At 38.5% G+C, this 25,709-nt stretch overlaps 1 protein-coding gene across 2 annotated transcripts in view; it reads left to right on the forward strand.

Annotated features, from left to right (window-relative positions):
• mettl21e (methyltransferase like 21e) overlaps window positions 1-24,764 on the forward strand; it is a 33,504-nt gene extending 8,740 nt beyond the window's left edge. Inside the window, exons 3-7 of one of the 2 annotated variants that reach the window (XM_051926877.1) lie at window positions 2,633-2,837; window positions 4,973-5,053; window positions 15,291-15,454; window positions 17,844-17,961; window positions 24,118-24,764. In XM_051926877.1, coding sequence (XP_051782837.1) covers window positions 5,005-5,053; window positions 15,291-15,454; window positions 17,844-17,961; window positions 24,118-24,524 — 738 coding nt within the window. In that variant the 5' untranslated portion in view covers window positions 2,633-2,837; window positions 4,973-5,004 and the 3' untranslated portion in view covers window positions 24,525-24,764. Of the gene's footprint in view, window positions 1-2,632; window positions 2,838-4,972; window positions 5,054-15,281; window positions 15,455-17,843; window positions 17,962-24,117 lie in introns of both variants that reach the window. The other variant, XM_028801306.2, reaches the window with a different exon arrangement.
• Window positions 24,765-25,709: the final 945 nt, after the last annotated feature.

The raw sequence follows: 25,709 nt of genomic DNA on the forward strand, positions 1-25,709 counted from the left end.
CCCTAGTGTGTGCTTGGTGTGTGGTTGTTGCGTGTGTGTGCCCTGCGGTGGGCTGGCACCCTGCCCGGAATTTGTTCCTGCCTTGCACCCTGTGCTGGCTGGGATTGGCTCCAGCAGACCTCCGTGACCCTGTGTTAGGATATAGCGGGTTGGACACTGACCGACTGACCTTTGAATGGAAGTGAGACCCTCTTGCAACCATCAACAACAGTACTTTCCCTTTATCATGTCGATATGTTGACACATGCCACTGCATAAAAAATAGCATTTGTTCCCAATGTATCATATATATATATACTTCACTAAGTCCATGGCAAGCAAGACACACGCAAGACAGCCACGCCCGCCAGCAATTCACTAAACAGCCGACCATGGCGCGAAAGCATTAATCAAGAACGAAAGTTGGAGGTTCGAAGAAGATCACATACCGTCGTAGTTCTGACCATACACGATGCCGACTGGCGATCCGGCGGCATTATTCCTATGACCCGCCGGGCAGCCAACCGGGTAACCAAAGTCTTTGGTTTCTGGGGGAGTATGGTTGCAAAGCTGAAACTGAAAGGAATTGACGGAAGGGCACCACCCGGTGTGGAGTCTGTGGCTTAATTTGACTCAACACGGAAAACGTCACCCGGCCCGAACGTGGCTCACAGGTGCATGCGACTGAGGCGGTGTGTGGAAAATGAACAGTCAACGTGACTCACGAGTGCATATGGACTGTACACAGATGAAAGCAATTCAGGTGAGGAGTTGGGTGCGGACACATGAGCAGGCAGTGCGTGCTGAACGATGACTAAGAGATGACTTAAGAAATCTGCAGACTAGAATGGCGGGGGCTGAATGGGTGTCAGATGATCGAACTTGTCTATCTAGAGGATGTAAATGTCCTAACACGGGTTCCGTAGGTGAACCTGCGGAAGGATTGTTACCGGTTGTGCCGACCCGTCGTTGGACGGTTAGGAACCGAAACCTCTCGGGCCCGCTTCCCCGCCCTCTCTCCAGAGTTCCATCTTTTCATTCACTTACGGTCGTATCCTCAAACCCACCCCATTTGGACAACTGTGTCTTTCAGGAAGTGTTCACCCATCAATACACAAATTATGCGGCGTATGCGGGTTGGCTAGTATTATTTAATTGTTTATAAGGCAACTGAACCCTTGACTGAGCCAAATTGTTTGTGTGCAACAGCAGCAATACAAGTGACTGATAATATATGTGCAAATCAATTCATTTACTTACTAGAACGTGCTAATTCTGGGAGCATCTCTTTCTACTACAAAGTGTTTATTTGATGCTACATTGTTGTGTGTATATCTGTGCATTTAATAATTCTAGGGACCAGATGGGACATTTCACCAACTAAAACACAAAGTCTTTGAATGAAATTTTAATCGTAAATATCAGGGATGCTGACAGGCATATTGAAGTGTTTATCTCGATCAGCTACAAGAGATGAGTCCTCCTTAAATGTGCCCGCAGAGGAAATTTAAGTCCTCTTTTTTAGCTCCAGCTCATCCCAAACCTATTTCCAAGTTTTTATGATCAACAAAAAAAGCAGTCTCTTATTTTATACTTACCCGACAAAGCTTTCTTTCCTTTTGACAGCTGGAACTGAACTGACATTCAGTCTTCCTTCTCCTCCATTAAAGTGCTCTTTCATCATGTAACTGGAAGACGCAGCACTCTAATTCTTGGTCTTTACTGTCCTGTGCTGCACAGACTCCCCGCAACTTCTGTCTCCCTTCTGTAGTGTGTCATTTGTTTCTAGACGCTTCCAATCCCCTCCTTAAAGCAGAGAAGAACATGCTTGAGGCATCTTTAGTTTTTCATCTTTTCACCAGTGGCTTTCCTTTTGCTTTCAAATCAGTCTTCATGGGCAGGGAGGGGGGTGAACTGAACCTTGTATGTTGGTAGGAGCATAATTATACTGAAATGTATTTCTATATTTAATTTCCAGTATTAATAATGAAAGTAATGTCTAAAAAGAAGAGCACAACTTCACACTTTTCATCCGTTGTCTGAACCTGCTTTTTCCAGTGCGTGTCAAGGGGAGGTGAACCTATCCCAAAATACTGAGCGTAAAGCAGGAACTAGTGCTAGGCTGGATGCTACTTCATCACTGGACAGACATATAGACATACACACACTCACATAATCACTTGTAGTTACCAATTTAAACACATCTGTAGAATGTTAGAGCATGTAAACCTCACACTGGTAGTGACCTGGCTGTGATGTAACTCAGAACTCAAGCTAATGGAGAGCAGAGCTAACCACTATTCCACTCTGCCACTTCAAGCTGTGAATTTTAAAAATTACAAGAGAAAAAGCATTTAAGAAAATGAAATGTTCAATCTCTGTGTACTCTATGTAGAAGTAAAAAAAAAAGTCATGAGAAACGTATTTGGTATCTAATTGATGTACTACCGATCTGTTCAAGCCACTCTTTTCATATAAAATAATAAAACAATGTTTCAGGCCTTGTTTATGTATTTTTTTTTTACTGGAGTAGACTCCAGAACTATGATGCAATGAATGGAACTTTAATTAATCCTCTTCTAATGTGTGAAATTCCAGCCTCTGGAATGATGGTGTAATTGTCTAAATGTTCTTCGTATGTGTTGTCTTTCAGTTACATTTTATGATCTGTCCAAGCTGTAAATATATTGCAGCATGGCCTAGATGTGTCACAGTGCAGCTGTCGAGATCTGTTAACGTAAGTCATACACTTCTGGGTAGGCACAACCATTAAACCTGTGTGGATAACAATCAAGGCACTGCAGTGAGAGCCATCGCAGAACAGGGAAAAAGTCATAAACAGTTCCGCATATCTTCAGGTATGTTAATTTATTAGCAGAGAATGTAAGACGAACTGGAAGCAGGCATGTTCAAATCAGGTTTATAAATGTTCATTTGGTAATGTTGAATGAGCACTTTCCTATCACTGTGTCTCAAGTAACATCTTATAAATAAACCAAGACCCATCAGTTGCTTAAGGGAGTCTTTCAGTTTCAAATTAAAGCTAAAAAACAAATGAGACACTTTAGTGCATAGACGAGCTGCTTAGTTTTCTAAATTTTTTCATTCCTACAAAGCAGATAAATTGCTGGTTATTGTAAGTTTTTCAGCGCAGCATAGGTTAAGAGCAAAAGCAGCCACTGCTATAAAAAAAAGTAATTGGATTTTGTAAACATCAATTCTCCAACTGATTTTAAAAGGCAAATTGCATCTTCTTTAATTTAATATGGTTTGACCTGTGAAATCGACTGGTCTAATCAATAGGAGTTGTGTCACAAACTCCATAAAGGTACAGTAAGTTCATTAGTCTATGCAAGTACGTCTTTTCAACTTATTTCATTAAAGGATAATGGGAATCTGGAGTCTGTCCTAGCAGCACTACTCTCATAGCAGGGACCACTCCCTAATGATACACCAGACTGGCATAAAACACATTTATTGACATACCTATAACCACACCTAGTGGGATATGGGAAAATGCTGGAGTAGCTGTAGAAAACCCACTCATATTGAATTTGGGTCCCTGATGTTATAATGGAAAACAATGAAATAGGTTTTTTTTTGCCCTTTTCTGCCCTGCGGTGGGCTGGCGCCCTGCCCAGGGATTTGTTCCTGCCTTGTGCCCTGCGCTGGCTGGGACTGGCTCCAGCAGACCCCCCGTGACCCTGTGTTAGGTTATAGCAGGTTCGACAATGACTGACTGACTGACTGCCCTTTTCAGTTTTTATGTCTGCTCTGAATGACCTCTTTCATCTTTAATCCATATTTGGGCCTTTCCTGGTGCACACTCTCTCATTGGTCATCGCCAGGAAGACTGTAGACACTTATTTAGCCAAAGTTCTCTCTGGTTTTCAATCCAGTTACTATTGCCTAACGCTGTTTTTTTTCCCTTTAAAACCAATGACTTATCTATTGATTTGACACAAATAGCGTATAGAAATTAGCAAGCCAGTTAAACACACAAAGGCATTATTACAGGCCACTTTAAGGGTAGGGTACGATGCCAAATATTATGCCAGACATAAGTACTCAAAGTGGCCCAGTGTTCTCCATCTCCCTTTAAATTTCCATCTACTCTCTTCAAATAGCCTGCTGACTAAAGGAGATGTGACCGTTTTTCGAGGACAGAAACTATAACACACAGGTTTCTGTATAGACTGTGGATTGCTAAAACTTAAGCATTTTTGTAGACAAACAAGACTTGCCAGGAGTCATTAAAAAAGATAACAATAATTCAACTGGAACCAGATTACTAAGACTGAGAATCGAATTGAGGCATGGAAAGTTATGAGACATTACCAGATAATCGAACCAAAAAATACTCAACCAATATTAGTTCACATTTCAAATCCATAACCTTGGACAAAAGACTAATGGTGCAAATCTGGACTTTATCCGCAAGATGTTGTGATGGTCTGTAGCAAGAAAAGAATGTATCTTAGTTACCAGTTAACCATTAAAATTATAAAATGGCAGCATCATGCCACTTAAGTAAAAATGGAAAAATTTAAAATCTTTGTCAAACAAACATGTTAAATAAAAACACACACATAAAGATGAAGCTTGTAAACATTAAGTCCTACAAACAGAAAACAATGTACCTAAGGCAAAAAAATGAGAACACGGTGGTTTTCCAGTTCTTAACACCCAAAAGGTTCATTAGGATATCTGAACATCTACTGGGGTTCAAGATATTAGAAAATATTTCTTCATAAAGAGGATTGTGGATAAATAAAAAGTTAACTGTTAATAAAGTTGGATGTTGTACTTCAGGATGGGGCCTTGTGATCTCCATTCTACATTATTTTCGATGCATTCACTTTCGATTCATTATTTGCCTTCACTTACTTTGCTATTGACTTTTCAGACTAAAACTATCTTAACAGTGTTATGCCATAGCTTACTTACTCCATTTCATTGTAACAGCTAATTTTTGTTTGCTTTCTCACTGTAGATAATCAAAGCAAAGCATCACTGATAGCTGGCATGGCATCCCCATGGAAGCATTCGTCAGCACAAGGTAACCACTGTTCCTGTCTTGACAATCCCGAATGCTTACTAGCAACAGGAGACCTTTGGGATTTGTCTGTGTACGTGTTCTACTATCAAAAGTAGCTGTTAAGACTGAGTATGACTGACACTGCCATTTTAAAATAACAAGTGAACTCTCTTCAGGTTTTCTTGCATTTGATGTCAGTCTTCTTAGAACGAAGTTCACTGTCAAAAATTCTTCTCTTTGTATGATTTTCTTAAAACATTTCATGCCAGTTAGTGCATCGCATTTCATGTCAGGTAGGCAAAGGATTTCAGTCTAGGTTGAACATTAAAATGTGTGAAACCACTCAAGCAAACTTGGAGTCATAGCCACAAGGCTGTATGAGTGTTTGCCAAGAATTTCATAATGGGGTTTCTGTATTATAGATAAGGAACAAACAGCTTTATGAGACAGTATTGGAGTCCCTAAGATAGTGATATCTGACAGAATGTCACCCAAACATGCAGAAACCTAATGATATCTAGCACAGGAATACCACGGAAAAGAAAATTACAAATTACAGTCTGGATTTCACCGTATGTTCCATGTACATCATGTTTTCACTACTGCTTCACTGCCAGCTTCACATACTGCTCCTATTGCTTAGGGAAAATGCATCCATTCGCTAACTTGGAAGTGATCGTTAAGTGTGCAGCACATTAGTGGGGCTAGTGGGCATCTGTTTTAACAGCTTCTTGCATTGAATCAAGTATTTATTTTAGAATCAGTCCAGTTTCTCAGCATTTATCAATTGCTAACCTTATAAAATAAACAAACAAACAATCCTCTGTGCTTCTTTCAAGTTAACTTAAGCATAGACTTAATTTATCAGACTCTTTTATGATTAATTTACTTGCATTAATGTTAGCGTGACTTGCATACGTAGTAAGATGCAATCTTTTGTCTAAAGCAGAAGTACGTTCCCAAGAATCATGCTAGGGCTTGACCTGACAAATTGTTGTAATTAATTTCCTTAGATATACTGGCTTTGATGTTCTTCACATATTTTTGTAAATTTCCAATCAAATTTGGGCTACCCTGCATGCAATTCAAGAACCACTGATGTAATATGTGATGTTTAGGCCACCATATTTTCATCCTGTAGCACACTTGAGCAGAGTGCATCTCAGTCATCAAAGGTTCATTTGCAAAACATTTTCTTTTTTCACCCAAAAGTAGGACATCTTGCATTTCTAAATGATAATCTTTGAAGAGATGGCAAGCAAGTATGGAGCAGAGCAAGTGTAAGTGGCAACAACTAGGTTATTGTGGTTCCAATGGTTTGTGTCTGAGCTGCAGCTTTACTCTTATTATTTCTCTTGTTTTAATACAGTAATTTATTAGATTTCTGACACACGATCTGTTAAATGTTGTGCATATACTGTATAATTAACTAGTTTCTTATAAATATTGCATTTGTTTATTTAATTTAGGTTAAAACTAAGCAGATTATTTTAAAAGCCACCTGTACTGCTGATGTAGGTTTTAATGAGAATTTACATGTATTCAAAAGACATAGTTTATAGCAATTTTACTTGTACAAACTGTACAAAATGTCATGTATAAATACAGTCTGTGTACCAATAAATTAATAATCAATTTTTTGCAGATTGCAATAAGTGGTTTTCTCAGCATAAATTTCTTCGCTTTATCTCAGCTAATGTTAGCCACAGGTATAATTGTGTTTGACTGCCTAAATGGTTTTAAATGAGAGGCTTGTGTTTACAGGATCAAATTAGGACTAATTATTGCTTTGATTTGAAATTAATAGATACAAATGAATAAGATCATTATAAGTGAAAATTAAGCATTTGCAGCCAAATGAACCATCTCATGGAAAAACATTTGGAATATTCATCAGTACATTAAATTGCTTGCAGAAGACGTTTCAGTTTTGTGATTGATTTAGGGGCTTCACCCCCTGCTTTCTTCACTCGCTAACTCCTCCGGCCTGCATCTACGCAACAGCCACTTCGCATCTCTGCCGCTCGCATATGTGGATTTCACTTTCACCAAACAACAAATGTTTTAATTCCCGCAGATATGCCTCTTCATTGGGAAGAAACACTACTTTTTTTTTTTTCCCCTGATGGCAACACAAATTAAACAATCTACAAGTCTCCAACTTAAAGTTTAAATCCGAACAATATATTCAATGTCTTTTCGCTGTTTCGTTATTTCACCAAGTAATAATTTCAGTTTGTCTGCGCTAATGCAATCTTTACTATCATTTTTTAAGACTTTTGAATTTTAGTACTTTCATTATCTCTAACCTGCTCTACATGTGTATCGTGCCAACGTTTTTTTGAATTCTGTACGACGTTCTACTTGCTTCGCTCGCCAACCCCCACCACTTCACATCTCTGCCACTCGTGTTGTAAAGGAGATGTGGACGCTCCTCCGAAACCCCCTCTTAAACAGTGATACAATGGGAAACAAAAAGTTTTTTTTTTTGTTTTTTTTTTTTTTTTACCTCCTCTTTGCTCGATCAGCTGCTGCTGGCTATCTGCTGCATCTCGCGCAGCACTTCAAACATTTAAAAGCCTGTACAGCAGCTGTCTTTTGTCATCTACTCTTTTGTCTTTTATTTCCGGCTGCGGGCGTGCTTAAATCTCTTGGCACAAAGTCTCGTCTCATGGGATGTGAAAGTATCTCTCTGAAAAGTCACGTCTCGTCCCAGGATTTTTTTATTATAATAGAGAGATATGTTTTATTTGATAAGAACTGTTGCAGTATGCAATGGGATTTTGAGTTATGTACTTTTGATATCAGGTTGAATGATACAAAATGCTGTGAGTGAAACATTTTTAATTAAAGACAACATCTTTTTTTTTTTACTTTTATTTTCTTATGTTACATCTTTTTTAAGTGACTTTGATTTAAACTAAATAATGGCTGTTGGATATTGAGTTATTGACTGTTATTCTGCAGTGAATGTGATGCATCCTCGAGTTGACATTGGTGTTGGAATTCAAACTGGTTGTGAAGAATTTTGAATACTATTTCTAGTTAGGCAAAAGTGTCTTTAGATTAGATTAGATTAGATTAGATTAGATAAATCCCATGGGGAAATTCAAATGCATACAGCAGCAGAAACATAAAAATCAAGAATACAGACTCACAGAATAGACAATACATCTAATCAATCAAACGATAAATAAATCCTCTTTCATAAAATCCCTTTGTGTGTCCATGTGTGTGTGTGTCTTCTGGTGAAGTGCGCATGCGCGGGGCACGGTGCGATGCGCAATATTACTGTCAGAGAAAGTTAGAGGCGTTTTACGGAAATACAAACCAGTATTACTGTGAGAGGAAATTAAAGGTACACAGTACAGTGACACATATTACAGCCACATACAAGCCAGTATTACTGTCAGCGGAGATTAAAGGCATATTACCGATGCGCACGCCTGTATTACCGCCAGAGAAAATTAAAGGTATATTACGGACGTACAAGCCAGCAGACGTACAAGACAGTATTACTGTCACAGAAAATTAAAGACACACAATACACGGCGGCAGCCCACGAAGAACGGTCAGCTCAGCAAGTAAACATCAACAAAAGAAAGGCTGAAAGAAAGAAAAATACGACCAACAAAAAGAATGAGGTCAAAGTCCCTTGCCATTTAATATAGACTGTTCCTACTAATGTTTATGCACTACTGTTCTAGAGCCCGTTATTGTAATGGGCTAAATGACTAGTAACTAAATAAATGAATAAAAAATAAACTTAACAAGTACATTGGGTGGAAGCATTGAATTGCCTGATAGTAGTAGACAGGAAAAACTGCCAGAGGTGTTTCTTAGCACACCGTGGTAGAATGAGGCTGTGGCTAAAAGTGCTCCGATGGAGAGCCTCCTGGAGGGGACATTTAATGATGGCATTCGATTTTGCCACTATCCTCTTTTCCATGATAGCTTCCAGTGTGTGCAGGGTTCGCAATGATACGATTGTTCAAGCATTGCGCCTCTTTTGACTTCATGTTGCTTCCCAGTGAGACCAGGGTGTAGAACAATACACTGGCTAGCATGACTGGTAAAACATTTGCAGCAGTTTGCTGCACACATCAAAAGACCTGAGGCTCCTTAGCAAGCACAGTCTGCTCTGGCCCTTTTTGTACAGTGCCACTGTGATCTCAGACTACTCTAGTTTGTTCTTTATGTAAACCTCCAAGTACTTGTAGCTCTGCACCATTTCCAAGTATTCCCCTTGAATGATGCTGTTAGGACCTCTCACTTTTGTCGCTTGACTATATTTCCATTTTAGTTTTGTTGATAATTTTTTGATCTTTTGGTACAACCATCTCTGACCATTCTTTTTCCTTTAGCTGTTTCTTGTTCTGTCATTCCCTGGTCATCTAACTAAAATTCTCCTTCGTTTAAACCAAATTGCACTTGTTCACAACACAGGATATATATAGTGCTGTGCTCTATTGTAAAGTAATTATTGCACTGTATTTTCATATAGATAATATCCAGTTAATTTGAAGAAATTCTTTTAAAAATACTTTGTGCTGTAAGTTATTATTCTGAGCAAAAAGGTTGCAATTGAAGTGCTTGTTTTCTTTTAATTTTCCCAGTGAAGGTGGCATATAAAGAACACTAAAGAGAGAAAAAAAATCTTTATTCTTATGGTGTATTTTTCATGCAACGAATGCAGTGTTTCATGGTTTAGCATTGTTGCTGCCTTGTAAATGTAAATTCTCTCTGCCCCTGTTATGTAAGGTATACGTAAAGAATCTGTACTTAGGTCTGTCACGGCTCCCACAACACTTGGCAGCCATTGTGCATTGCTTCTTGCATACTGTTCAGAATGTGTTGAACTGCAGCACATTCTGTCAGGTTGTAAATGTGTTATGCCCTGTCCTTAATAATTGGAAATCTGCTGGCGATGAGTGTTTGCCTTTGCCATGAAATATGGCAGAAGGTATAAATAATTCTGAAAAAATGAAGACCCACTTTTGAAAGATTAAGCAACTGAGTGTAGCAAATCAATTTTTTTTTTTTAACATTCAAGACAGAAAAGGGTAACCTTTTCATTGTTAAAGCTGTACATTCAGGCAATTTAAAAATAAATAATTTTATTAATATTGGATGGTTCCAAAGCTAGTGCTGCATGCTGAAAGAAATCTGAACAGGGGCCACACAGCTCACAAAACAAAATGAAACCATGTCTAAGGGAGCCCAAGGAAAGGAGAAAAGGCCATCAGATCATATTTGAATACTGGAATCACAGACATGATTTGACTAAGATAAATACTCTCATCTTCAAAGGTGAGAAATTAATTATTTCCACCTAATGTACACTAGAGATGTTGTCATACTTTCAGACCAGTCTGGTGCGGATCTGACATGTATGAGGCAGCCATTGTTATTTTAAAGAATAAGCTAATGCTAAAAATTAATTTTGTATTAAACGGATTACAGAAGTAGTAACTGTATATGAAACGTGACTCCTAAGTTCTTTAATGCCTGACGTAATTTTCATTAATCTCATCCTGGAACTAGCAACTAGTCCAGCATTTTTCAAGATTATTTTTCCTGCTGTATGTAACCTCTCTAGCATATGCAACTTTTGGTTCACAGTGGAACCTTAAATTTTGGCAGTGTGCAAAGCCAACTACATTTCCTAAAGAAGACCCCTGATTACAGATTAACATTAACTTTCTTCAGGATCCCTCCAAGACTACTCTGGGAGACCCTGAAATGAACTAAAAAGACTTTCTTAGTACCTTTTGGTTTAATAGTTGATAGTGATCAAGTTCCAGTTTGATTGAATATACAAAAGAAGGTTCCAAATGGAAGTCTCGGGTTAATTTAACCTTTCATTAGAATCTGTTCATTTTTTACCTAAATTCTGAAAAAACATAAAAACCTTTACATCTTAATAAGATATTTGAATTATTTTTTAATTTTAGGAAATTACATTAATATGGTCACTGAGTATTTCTGCAGCTATTATACATTTTTATATCTCGGGACACAGGGTTCAGCCAAGGACAGTTGTTGCACTTAACCTGTTTCTAGGCTTTCTTGTGGTTTGTGAGTAGGCGTCTGGTTCCGCAGTCCCAAGGAAAAGGTAAGATTGAATTGAAACACAATGAACTATGTACAATTTCAGTGTCTTCAGTTTAAGACAGGGATTTTTTTTTATATATGATTTCATCAATGTATGATTCTGATCTAATATGATCCTGTTAGATGACTTGGAGAAACTCTGGCTAAATTGGGTCTGTCTTCTTGTACATCTTACATTTCTCAGGCTGCTTCAATTTAATGGGTTGTACACATGTTTTTAAAATGGTTAACTGTAACCAGCTAACCCCACTGAATTTGCTTCTCCTCGAGTTAGGCAAATCATGGAAGTGTTCAGAAGTTTTGCCAAACTCAACAAAAAAGGCTTCAAAGCCAATGGGGAAAGAGAAACCAAACTAGTTTTGAGTGGTCTTTTAAGTGTCCCTGATGGCTAGTGAAACATGTGCCACCTATGCTGGAACGATTATTGTGGGCAAAAGTGTGACTTGCACTGTGAGGCAGCTGTGCTAACCAGTGTGCCACTGTACTTCCCTGAGATAAAATTAATAGAATTAAATATCAGAACTGTAAATATTATTCCAGACAGGAAGCATGATGTCACTGTGGCTCAAACACCCACACCGACCCCACAGATTGGATAGCTGGTATTCAGCTCTTTCAAACTTAAAATAAGTGGTTTTTTTTCCCTTAGTACATTTGCTCATTCACTGCTGCTAATACCAGATAAGCAAAATGCTAAAGCATGTGGATTCTTCACTCCATTCTGCTTTCTTCAGCTGCACAGGACTCTGGGTAATACTGTCAAAGTGGTAGGCTCATATATTCCACACAGGTCACATACAAGTCCATACAAAAAGACATCACCTTTAAGACACAAATACCCTGACACACTTCTGGTTTTCTTCTGCATGCATGTTTTCTGTTTAAATGTACAAGTTTTTCACTAATTTTTCCCCCACTAGAATCAATGTTATATATCTGGGGGGCTGTCCCATCTAAAACTGTGATTCAGCTCTCATACACTGGCCTTGCAAAGCATCATGGGGCACATGGAAAAACATTTGTCTAAGCCAGCCACAATATGGATATCCAAGAAAACGTTAGCTGAACAAGAACACAGCAGATTCACTGAGAAAATGCTTTAGTGAAATACTCTGGTCAGTATTAGTGGTTAAGTGTCTTTTTTTGTGGGTTTAATTTGGTGTATTTGCGAGAGGTAAGGAAGTCCCTATGCATTGATTGTTGGACCCAACATCATATTAAGTTTTGGAAATGTTGTGCCTTTCAAATTGCAAATAGCTGCTATCTGAGATTGAGAACTGACAGAAGTATGTATTTTGCCATCCAAAAAAGAGTAACGTGAGCTTCATCTATCCATCCATTATCCAACCCGCTGAATCCGAACACTGGGTCACGGGGGTCTGCTGGAGCCAATCCCAGCCAACACAAGGCACAAGGCAGGAAACAATCCCGGGCAGGGTGCCAACCCACCGCAGGACACACACAAACACACCCACACACCAAGCACACACTAGGGCCAATTTAGATTTGCCAATCCACCTAACCTGCATGTTTTTGGACTGTGGGAGGAAACCGGAGCGCCCGGAGGAAACCCACGCAGACACGGGGAGAACATGCAAACTCCACGCACAGAGGACCCGGGAAGTGAACCCGGGTCTCCTTACTGCGAGGCAGCAGCGCTACCACTGCGCCACCATGCCACCCTTAATATGAGCTTAAATCTAAGAAATGTCTTATTGGCCCCAAAATGTAAAGTTAAAAAGGCTAATCCCAGTACACATGCGAGAGAGGTGAAAGAGCTTAACATTATTATAAAAGGAATTGGTGTACGCAAATTACTGCAGAAAGAAAATGTTTGTCTTTTTGTATTTTTGTTTCTCCCATCTGAAAGATAGTGGACAAACTTGTAAATCTGGCCAAAATGGGGAAGGAAAAAGAAATGTTTTTATTTAATGTCATTGTGTTAGTTTCTATGTTCATTCCTTCTCTCTGTATTCTCCTCCATTTTATATATTATGAAGAATATAATTGGAAAAACAATGAAAACTAGAAACTGCTGATTGAATTCATCCACCTCCATAGTTTACATTCCATGTAGCAGGTGTGAGGAAGGCGCTATATAGGTGCCCGACCCGACACACATTCACACGGAGGCGTGTGTAAAATAAACAAACTATTTATTTTTTTCTTCACCTGTGGGTACACGTCTTCCTCGTGTCCCATAGGCAGTACACTTTCCCCAAGCACCAACACCAAGTAAAACACACAAATAAGCACTCTCTCTTCCTCCACCACTCCTCCCAGGCAACCTCGTCCTCCTCCTCCCGATTCTGGCTCCTCAAGTGGTGGCTGCTGGCCCCTTTTATAGTTCACCCAGAAGTGCTCCAGGTGCTTGATTGCCGTGTTCCGGCTGCACTTCTTGGTGTGGTGAATATGTAGTCCATACGGGCTCAGGAGTCCCAGCTGCAGCACCCCTGGCGGTGCCTGCAGGACACAACAGGGCTGCACCCAACTCCAATTCCCATGGAGCCCTGTGGGTAACCGAGGCACCGCTGCATCCGGGGGGAGGGGGGGGCATCTAGTGTCCAGGGGGAGGTATTGCACCGTCCAGGGCTGCTCCCCCTGAATATAGAGTACATGCCGGCTGGGCATGGACCTCGGCCGCCTGCCACACAGGAAAATCACTCTTGGTGTATAACGTCATGAACATGGCTGCTGGCACATCTGTTTTAAAAGACAAGACAAAGACAATTGTACTGTACGGTTGAAGTAGACTCCGGTTACCCACAGAATGACATAGGTAAAAATATTTACATACTGTACATGAAGATAGTTTATCAGGATGGCAACGCTCAATAAATATGTCCCTGGCAATATTCAGGAGTTCCAACTGTTGCTTAAAATAAATCTGTTAAAGCTCAAGGTACACTGTGGTTTATGCAGAGAGAGAGAAATTAAATGTCATAATTAAGCTTATATTTCTGAGTACAATTTGCCAAAATCTTGAAGTCACCGGAATAATGTACTTTTTCCTTTTCATAACAGCATTTTTGTACCAATCAGTGCTTTGATGTTCTGTATCTTCTGTTTTAAAGTTTATACTTTATACACTTAGATAGTTTATACTTTATATATTCCTTCAACAACACCAGCCCTTCCATGTGCTCCTATTAATAATTCCTGAAGCTATTTTTGTCAGCAAACAACATTACACCAGGGTTTTGTAGCTTGCTTATTAAATCCTCCTGACAAGTATGGTTACCAAATTGTAATTATATAAATGGAGTATTTAATAACAGTGCCATGCTCCTCAATTTGCACTCGCTGTGGTGATTAAGATAGACATGTCATTTGTAATCTTTTTACAAATATCTCAGTATATATTTGTAATCTCTCTAAGCCTCAGGCTGTGATAAGCAGGTAAGAAAATTGATAAATAATGGATATATGGAATTACTGTATATGGACTTTATATCCTTTCATTTTCCACAAACAATTGTCCCATTTAGGATTTACTGAGCCCCAGGTAATATCAAAGTGGGCAACAGTCAGAAAACAGCACACAAACACTGAATGAAATTCAAAATTCACCACATGCAATATAGTGTGTGTGTTGGGATTTAATTTAACCCAAGAGTCTACTGTGTAAAAGTAAGAAAAAAATGAGCTTATTCAGAATCAATGTAATTAAAAACAAATTTAAGACAGGAAGCATTATTTTATGTGTCACATCTTCAAACATATAAGTAATTATCCATCTTATTTAAAGGATAAGTGTATGTGTGTCTGTGTGTCTGTTCAGTTGCTATGTCTCTGTCATTCCAAAAAATGGTAATTCACAAATATTTTTAGTAATAAAATGCATTGCATTTGTCATTCTAATAGATGGTGCATTGCAAGCAGTAACATTGCTTTTACAAGTCTCATACCAAGATGCATATAACAGAGACATATGCACTGCGTGGTGTACTGCAAATGTTAACGTTGATTACTTAGATGTCAACTCATCTTAGGTGGGTAGCACAGCTAGTTGTGTGAAATAAAGTAGAAGAAAATGTTTGCCATAAATTCAGTTCTGACAGCTTCACTCCATAGGAAATTATTTTCATATTGTACTATAACTTATTCTAAAGGAGCTTACTTGTCATCTTTGGCTTTTTGTTTGTTTCAGAAAACAAAGATGATTATAATGATGAAGATGAAGAAATGGCAATAGAAATTATGAAGAGACGTTTCACCCCTTCTGTTCTCAAGACTGTTGTATGGGAAGGCTATTACTTTGCTGACTGTGAGATCAGAATCAAGGAATCTACAGATTGTTATGGGGCTGTGGTGTGGCCTTCAGTAAGTTCAGAATGATCATGCATGTGCAATCCAGCTTCTAAACAGTAGCTGCTTTTATAGCCTTCAGTAATGGCAGTTCGTCTGTCCAACTTATGCTGGCTTAGTTTCTATCTCTCTCTGTGTCTAAAACATAAAAGTTGCTCTAAGACATTTGTTTCCTATTGGAGCAGAAACAACAATGTAGAGACCACCATGGAATAGACACATGTTCTATGTAATATTGGAAACCTGAGAAAATGATCAGGAGATATAGCAGAAGTAAAGGGAACAGGCAGAATCACTGTCAAAAGAGTAGCCTAAGTCAAGTAAACCATAGTAAGATGTTTGAACTGTTCACCAGAGGCAAATTACTAACCAAATGCTGAAGTCACATACAGTAAGCGTGAAACTTCTTACGCTAGTTTAGGACTGACAGTCCCTTACTAGGATGTCAGCAGCAGTGTTACTTGATCTTTATATATCTGGTACAAGTTGGGTCACACTGCCACATGACAAACAATAAGTAGAGAAATCACAAACAATGTGACTGTGGCTATATTAAATGGAGACAGCCACCAAAAAGCATAATATAAATAGCGCTGAGGTGATATCTCCACCATAACATTAACATAAATTAACAACAAGAAGTACATACTGTATATAAATATACCAAAAACCAAAAAAGACTCAAGGAAAGCCACAAAACAGATTAATCACAGACACACAGAAACAATAATAGATGCATATATGAGGAGGAAAGAGACGTGTTTACAAACCATAACAGTTTGGGTCCCACCCCACACTTTGTAGTGTCCTCTGTTCCTTAGTGTGGATATTTTGTAACCATTCTAATTCTCCTTAACTAATATATGAGGTCAATCCTTTTTAGTCTTGGAGCCATATATTCTTAGCCTTCCCTGTTCTTCAGTGACAGCATTGTTTGGGTAGTATAGAAGACCAGAGGACCAAGAGGAGATTTTTGAGTTCCTCAAGATAATTTGGCTAGCTAGCAGCAAACATATCCCAGTATATTATCCAGATCTATTCCAGATATTCCTGATATATCCTTCTCAGTTCAAGACTGAAGGGACTGTAGTTTCCTTAGCTTTTCAGATTAGGGCAATATGTGGAAACCCTAGGGTGAGATTTATAAATTATATTGAAACTGTTTATTTGGTTTATAATATTAATAAATTAACAAAATGCCCCCAGTGCTATAAATAAGGGTTGTAAATAACATTTCACAATGGAAGATACACACAGAGTGTGCTAATAGTTATTGAACTAAGATTTTATAATGGTTGATGGCAGTTCCTGATTCTTAAAAGACAAAATTAAACACATAGCAGGAGACATAGAGCAAAATGTACAGCTACCATCACAGAATGATACTAAAGTGTAACTTGTCTCTAAAAAAGAGCTAATTACTATAGTCCAGTGGGTCACCAAGAAAAAGTACATGGAAATGCAACAGCAAAATGTTACGGTTTCAGAAGGCAATGAGCTATTCAAGCGAAGAAAGGACTCTTGGTCAATGAATGAGGGGGACAATGTGAATGCGTTTCCTCTGCGTGCACTCCTCTGATTTTTGGAAAGTACTTATTTTACAGTACTTTAGCAAAAAATGCATGTGGTTTGCCTGTTGTGAGCACACTACTGGATGACTTGAGGTGTGGATTATGTGATATGAGTAACATGAGATTTTTTCTTGGATGTTTTTATATTATTTACTGTGGTCCTTTCTCCATGAAAATTTAGATTACAATATTTTCTCAGCCATTACTACAAAGTAGTGATGTATAAAAGAAACTTAAAAAAATTAGAATTTTTTTGGGTGGAGTATTCCTTTAAGGTGGGCATTAGGACACGATACATTTACTGCCCATGTTCTTTGACAGTCAGTTTCAATTTACCACTCATACAGTATCTGCTATTTACTGTGTTATTTTGACACTGTATTGTGCACCACTGGAGAGATTTCTCCAGGACATAAACCTAGGCGTTTACTTATGGAAATTTGGGGCTCTCCAAACATCAGGATTTCCCCTTTGGCTTTACCTGTGTAGGAGTGAAAAAGTTCAGAACATGACGTTTGGCACCAGTTTGGTTACAGAAACAACTGGGAGGAATACTTTCTCTCAATCCAAAGACCTGATGAGCTCTACTCCGAACGTTCTGCTGTAGCTTACGGCATAGTCTTTCCCTTTCACATGGCGGGAATGTCTACATCCCTTACAAATCCATTGGGTTTGTCCACTGCCCACATTCATTTTATTCAAGCTAGTCTAATACTGCGCATGCCAAGTATGCATCACTTATTTTTATGACTTTGAAGATTGCAGTTGAGAAGATATTTTTTTGGCAGAGAAAAATCCGATATTCCTTAGACAGCAACTGTTTTACTTTACAGGCTATGGTGCTTTGCCATTTCTTGGAAACCAATCAGGAAAAATACACTCTCACTGATAGAAATGTGATTGAAATTGGAGCAGGGACCGGCTTGGTGTCAATTGTTTGCAGCATTCTTGGTAAGTAATATGGAGCAAACCTGTACAAAATATAAACATACTGCTTACTTTTTATCAAAACATACTTTTAATTAAAATTATGTTTATATATTGTTTTGCAATTTCATTTTAAATATATTTGTTTCTTTAGATTTATCCATTAATTCTTTTAATGTATGCAACATTTTAAATCATCTTTTTCCTTTTGCTCTTTTGAAACAAGTTCACTGACAAAACTGCGCCCAATTATATGTTATTGTATTTTAAACTTGAATCTTCTTTATTCTTATAGGTTTAAGTATAGCTCTTTCAGACATTTCATTTATATTTTTATTTATGGTTATGCTTCATTCTTGGAGTCTGGAAGTGGAAGTTAAAATACCAAAAGAACTGCTTGTATTACTTGTGAGCTATTGAAAGCGGAATTCAAGTTCACTCACAAATCACACTGAACATAAAATAATATAAATCTGCTCTCTCTATATATAAAATCCTAAGCTTAAAAGTGCAATGATTTTATATGACGTTTTTTGTCATGCTTTAAATCGGGCTTATTTTAAAACCTACATATATATGTTTGGTATTATTCTTTTCAGAATTTATCGAACTTTAATGTGATGTTGTTAGATTTTCAGATTCTTATTCTGTTTTTAAATTATAAACTAAAATATCAAGAACTCGCGTCCCGCATGATGAGACTTTGTGCCAAGACACTTAACCACTCCCACGGCCGGAAATAAAAGACAAAGAGTTTATGACAAAGACAGCAGCTGTACAGGCTTTTAAATGTTTGAAGAGCTGTGTGAGACGCAGCTGATTGAGCAAAGAGGAGGTAAAAAAAAAAATATTTGTTTCCCATTTTATCACCGTTTAAAAGGGGGTGTTGGAGGAGTGACTGCGTCTCCTTCACAACACGAGGGGCAGAGACGTGAAGTGGTTGGTGTGTAGCGCAGGCCATGGGGGTTGGCAAGCAAAGCAAACAGGGGTAACCCCCTAGTAATATTATTCTAAGTTCACAAAAGAACACAGTCCTCTAAAAAACATCTGTTATACATACTTGCAGATTTAATCTGACTTATAGACTGTTTTATCGTGGACTCGCACATATGACAAGCCATCTAAGTTTGCAGATTTGCACTGTGGTAACTGCCAGTGGCCATCTGCGACCCCACAATGTTTGGATTACAGCAGCCCTGAGAAGCAGCCTCTTATTGCTTTGAACTAAGAGAACAACTCCCAGCCTTGGCCAACCAGATAATGCATCTAAACACTGTGAGTGGGATGTTTCCTGGTGATATCAGCTGAGCTGTCTACTCTGTTCCTACCTTACTGCACCATCCACTACATCACACTTCACCCCTCCACTGTGCAAATCCTAGTGACTGTGAGAAGTTTACTATATTTTAAAGTAATTATGAGCCATGATTACCTCCAAAATCCTGTCAACTACAGCAAATATATTATCATGAAATGACACTATAAAATCAGATGACTGCTTGCTCTTCACCCTGCTCTTTGTTCCATATTTATTATTGCAGGATGTGTGTAACTCCCCAAGATCATTCTTGTATTGGTGTATTCTCACACCATAAACGTAATACACACAGAAAGACCATTGCTATGAAGGGTGTACAGGGGCTGCAGCAATGTTTAGGTAGGTGGTACATGCCCAAGTGACATCCACATGAATGCCAGGAGCCAGGTGGCCTGGATGGTCGATTTTATCTGGCCTCGTTTTTCCATCAAATTTCACAAGTCCATAGGTCAAGAACTAAACCGCTAAGCAGGCTCAGAGTTTGCATGTTGGTACATTAATTGTGACGAAATTAAAACATTTGGTCCCAATGACCCTGCATGGTCAAAGCAGCACCTTGAAATTGACCAAAATTTAATTTGAGTTTTTGGCTTAGCTATGTTTAGGCCTCAGAAACACATATTTGTAACCAACAGACTTTTTTGATTTTTTTTCCCTTATTCAGGTAACTATATAGGCTTTCTGATAAAACATCCATCCATCCATCCATCCATTTTCCAACCCGCTGAATCCGAACACAGGGTCACGGGGGTCCGCTGGAGCCAATCCCAACCAACACAGGGCACAAGGCAGGAACCAATCCTGGGCAGGGTGCCAACCCACCGCAGGACACACACAAACACACCCAGCAGACACTAAGGCCAATTTAGAATTGCAAATCCACCTAACCAGCATGTCTTTGGACTGTGGGAGGAAACCGGAGCGCCCGGAAAAAACCCACGCAGACACGGGGAGAACATGCAAACTCCACGCAGGGAGGGCCCAGGAAGCGAACCCGGGTCCCCAGGTCTCCCAACTGCGAGGCAGCAGCGCTACCCACTGCGCCACCGTGCCACCCTCTGATAAAACAATTAACAGAAAAGTAACTGTATCAGGGTTTGAACCACAGACCTCTCAAATCTAAAAATCATTTTGGATTTCATTTTCAGAGCACCCTAATGGCATGTGGAAGTGTTCAGATATTTTTTGTTAAATATTGTTCCTTTATTCTACATTGTCCCTTCTTTCTCAAAATGCAAACTTTACTTTCTTATGCAAACCTTTCATGTTTATTTCCCATCCTAAACATAGGCTGAATGTGCCATATATCAATGATGGTAATCATTGACTTTCCAAACGGTAAGTCAAAAGTCAAACTTTTTTTCATATCAAATGACAATGTCCTATCTCAGGTTGCTGAACAGAGAATGCAATTCTCCATGGTCAAAAGAGTATCTGGTACTCGAGAATACCACTGTCACATCCCTACAGAAGATGGCAAACTCAAAGTCAGCCGGGTGTCTAGTAAAGTCAGTCAATTGACCGTCCAAATATTTACCACTGGAGCAGCAGCTGAGATTCTGCCCTCTTATAATCACACTCTTGATGGATCAGATATGTCGCTCACATTAGACTGGTGTCCTACTGGAGGCTATGTTGGGTGCATGTGTGATGAAAAATGTTAGATTGTTGTGATTCATGACAAGTGAGGAATCGGACATCCTGATATGTTTCATGTATCCAGACGATCCCGCACAGCCTTTCCATTGGCCACCTAGAGACTATATTTGTTGATTTGTTGGGTGCCATTGTGGTGCTTGGTGCACCTACAGTTCTCAGTGGGAGGCAGTACCATCTTGAACTCAAAGACAAAGATGCCCTACACACTGCACTTTGATTGAAACAGAAATGAAATGGGTCACATTCCTGCTGCTGCAATACCAAGATGTTAACATTTCATAATGACTACTGTTGTATTTAATGATAAATCAAACAGCTGTTGTACTTAATTTTATTTCCATTAATCCTATACACAAGTTATTGATGATTATCATTGCTGACAAATGGTGAATTTAACCCATGTTTAAAATGGAAAATAAAAATGAAAGATTCACATAGGAAAAGTAAGACTTGTTTATTGAGAAAGAAGTGACCTTGTAGGATACAGGAAAAATATTTTATTAAAAGTGTCTGAGTGTTTCCACCACGCAGTCTGAAATTTAGATCAATTAGTTAGACCCAAAATGACTGTTTCACATTTGAGAGGTCTGCTGGTGAAACCCGGATGCAGTTTCTTCTTTTTTATAGCCTTTTGAAAAGCCCTTTACAGGTATCTAAACATGGAAAAATTTTCAGCAGGCTGTATCAGCTAGAAGTATGCTTTCTGAAAGCCTAAACATAGCAAAACCAAAGACACAAAACAATTTTTTTCATTTTTGACGGTCTTCCCTTACAAAGTGATGTCATCTGGACCAAACATTTTGATTTCATTACGTACGATAAAGGTACAAGTATGCAAAATTTGACCCTACTAGGTGGAATAGTTCATGAGATACGGCATTGTGAAATGATAAAAAAATAAAGCTGTATCAAATTTGACACTCCTCTTTCCTCACATAGTTGGCTGTGTCTTGGAAAGTATTGACCTTACATCAGAATAACTCCTGGATAACATGGTTACACCTGGTATTTTTTTCAGATTTGTTTGAGACCAAACTGCGTGAGATATATGAAAAATTGTTTGATTTAAACATTAGAACATTCTAGACGAGAACCGGCCATTTGGCCCAACAAAGCTTGCCCGTCCTATCCACTTATTTCTTCCAAAAAAACATCAAGTCGAGTTTTGAAAGTCCCCAATGTCTTACTGTCTACCACACTACTTGGTAGCTTATTCCAAGTGTCTATCGTTCTTTGAGTAAAGAAAAACTTTCTAATGTTTGTGCGAAATTTCCAGCTGTGTCCCTGTGTTCTTGATGAACTCATTTCAAAATAACAGTCTCAATCCACTGTGCTAATTCCTTTCATAATTTTAAACACTTCAGTCATGTCACCTCTTAATCTTCTTTTGCTTAAACTGTATAGGCTCAGCTCTTTTAATCTTTCCTCATAATTCCACCCCTGTAGCCCTGGAATCAGCCTAGTCTCTCTTCTCTGGACCTTTTCTAATGCTGCTATGTCCTTTTTGTAGCCTGGAGACCAAAACTGCACACAGTACTCAAGATGAGGCCTCACCAGTACATTATAAAGGTTGAACATAACCTCCTTGGACTTGTACTACACATATTTGACATAGAATGACCTATATACAGTCTTAAACAAAAATTAATCCCTGCTTTAAAGTCTACTGAAGATTAGCAGAAGTGTCAAAAGCTTAGATCTTACTACTTTATCAGTGCAATCCTTTGCTATCTGTAGTTCCTTTTTTCTGCGCAACATACATCTCAAACTTAAAGGCCATGCTCCATGTGAAATTACATCAATAATCTTAAAACCACTGTTGTGTTTGCATTACATCAGTGTTTTCTTTCCAGGCTGAAGAACCCCGTTAATCCTAATTTCTCCAGGGTAATAAATTCCAGCAATATGTCTATGCAATCTGTTTTTTAAGAGTCTAAACAAATAATCTAAAAGATGCAAGGTTCAAATCAGTAAAGATACAAAATTTAAATCAATACATAGCAGTCATTTATGAGATGAACATATTTGAACTCAAGAGTTTGTTTGAGATGATAATAATAATAATAATAATAATAATTCATTACATTTATGAAACGCTTTTCTCAGTACTCAAAGCGCTATCCACACAGGGAGGAACAGGGAAGCGAACCCACAATCTTCCACAGTCTCCTGACATTTAAAGTCTAGCAGTCTGTAGCAACTGCCTCCAAAAACAGTTTTTTGATCATCTTGAGTTAAAGGAGACTTCCTAACCTTAGCTGAGACACTGAGAACTTGGTGATTCCCGTTGATGTCAGTTGAGCTGTCTACTTCATCCTTACTGTGCACAGCAATGCACCACACCATACTATGCCCCTACCACAATGTACAGGCTCCCGGCTACACTAAGTGTTTTTGTATATACCAGAAGCCACCTCACTTCTCAGGTAATTTGGTAACTATCAATGGCCAGCCACACACCCACAACATCTGGATTACAACAGCACTTGGACGTAGTCTTTCCTGGCCTTAACTGAGCAGATACTGCTTCTGAACACTGTGAACAGAGTGCTTCCTGGTGACATTAAATGTTGACTACTGAGCCCCACATTACTGTACAACTCTGCCGCTCCACCATGACTTGCACAAGATGGCTCCCCATACCATTACAGATCCGCTGCTATTTTTAATAGTTGGCAACAGACATTGTGGGTTGAAGGCATCCTTTGGCTTTCTCTAAATGTAAACATATCTGGATGAAGTGAATGTGGTGAAAGATGATTCATCACACTAAATTAGTTTGTTCCTTTTCACAGGGGTCCAGGTTTTGAGTTCCTCACAACAGGTTCTGGGGTTTTGTTAGTAGGACTTAGAAGCACATGGTTTCTGAATGGCCATAAAATGCAGTTTGTTGAAGTTTATGACATACCGTTTTTGTTGAGACTGGGTCACGGAGGTGCTGACTGAATTCTGTGCTAATTTCTAAAGTTGAACTTTTATGTTATTTACTGTAGCAACTGTCCCATGAAGTGTGAGTCTACCTCTGTCCACAGCTTGTGTCCACTGTTTCTCTTTGCTAGTGCACGATTTCCATTATTTTGTTCACTGTCCATAGAGTCATCTGTGCATGAAGCAGTAAGCAGTACTGGATAGTGAACATTTATTTACTACATAGTACATTTTTTTTTATTTAATTATTTTTTACTTGTATATCTGTTTTCTAGGAGCTAATGTCACTGCAACAGACCTCCCAGATGTGTTGGGTAATTTGCAGTATAACGTTTCCTTCAACACCAAAAACAGATGTAAGTACTTCCCTAATGTCAAGGAACTCACTTGGGGGAAGGAGCTGGAGAAGAATTTTCCTCGTTCATCCTTTCATTTTGACTACATCATGGCAGCTGATGTTGTGTACAGCCACCCATTTCTGGAGGAGTTGCTTGTTACATTCAATCACTTGTGTCATGATGACACTATCATCTTTTGGGCAATGAGATTCCGTATGGAAAAAGAGAACAAGTTTGTTGACAGATTTCAAATTTTCTTTGACCTGGAGTTGTTATGTGATCTTCCTAGCTTGAACATTAAATTATTCAAAGCTGTACGAAAAAAACAAGAAATATCTCTATAAAGTGAGTGAGTACCTTTGAATCCAACTCTGGTGTCATAAATGACATTTCATAGTTGCTTCATAAAATAAGAAAATGGTAGCACTTAAAATCTGGTGAATCAAAAGTATAACCTGTCTTTGAAATTAAATTTATTTATACAGGATATTCCAAAACATACTGAAGTTGAATTTCTTGTCCATATATGCTCATTTGCTTTGTGCCATTGTGATTGATTACAATTGTAGTGAGTTGTAGTAAGTAAAGACATCAGCTTTTTAAAGTTTTTAAAGGAATGAAAAAGTTAGGCAGCATAAGATATAGTTTAACAATTATAAAATGGGGCCAGAAAATAATGAATAATACCTTCCTTTTCTAAGAAAGAGAAACATTTTTGTCCAAATAATTTTTTTCTGCTGTTGTTTAAAAAATTGAATTAAATACCTTTTCTGTTTCAATAATGTAGGAATGAAAGGTTCATGCATTATTTATATACATAATTTTTGACAATACGGTATATTATGCATAAGCCATGGCTTGCCCTGCCATTTGAAAATACTACCTGACTACATCAGAGACATTTTCTTACTAAAGTCCAGAGTGAATAAGAGTTCAATTCCATACCTGGAAGAAGCAAGGTGGAAGTCTTTCTTAACAATTAAGAAAAATTGGGCACAACAAAAATATATTTTTCAATGTCATAGAGAAGTTTTTCACCGTATCATATGTGGCACTGACGCGAAAGCAACATGTTGACCATTGTCTAACCAGATTTAGCATTTCAATGTCTTTTTGTTTTATTTCTTGTCTTACATGCAGAAATAATGTATGCACACATTAAGTATAATTGACAGTTACTTTTGAACATTCGTGTGAAGTTTTAATGTTTCTTTAAACAACCTGACAAACTTTCCAGTTTTCCAGAAATGCTCAGAGATAACTGTAGCTTGGAGGGTTAGTTGGGAGTGCAGTCCACACCGTAGCAAATGGAGACGTGACAGGTCGTGTGGACTGAAACAGTGGCAATGGAAGAGAGGGGTAAGGCTGCCTCTTCCCATAATAATACTAGCTAATGTACAATCAATAAAGAACAAAACAGATGAAATCCACTGCTGGATGAAAGCTCACCATCGAAGATTTCAGCATTTAAAGACTGGACTGAGACAGAATGTCTGCAGGTAAACCACACAAAGGAGGAGTGTGTCTGT

This window comes from Erpetoichthys calabaricus, chromosome 4 (genome assembly GCF_900747795.2).
Source record: "Erpetoichthys calabaricus chromosome 4, fErpCal1.3, whole genome shotgun sequence".
In the NCBI taxonomy this organism is placed as follows: Eukaryota; Metazoa; Chordata; class Cladistia; order Polypteriformes; family Polypteridae; genus Erpetoichthys; species Erpetoichthys calabaricus.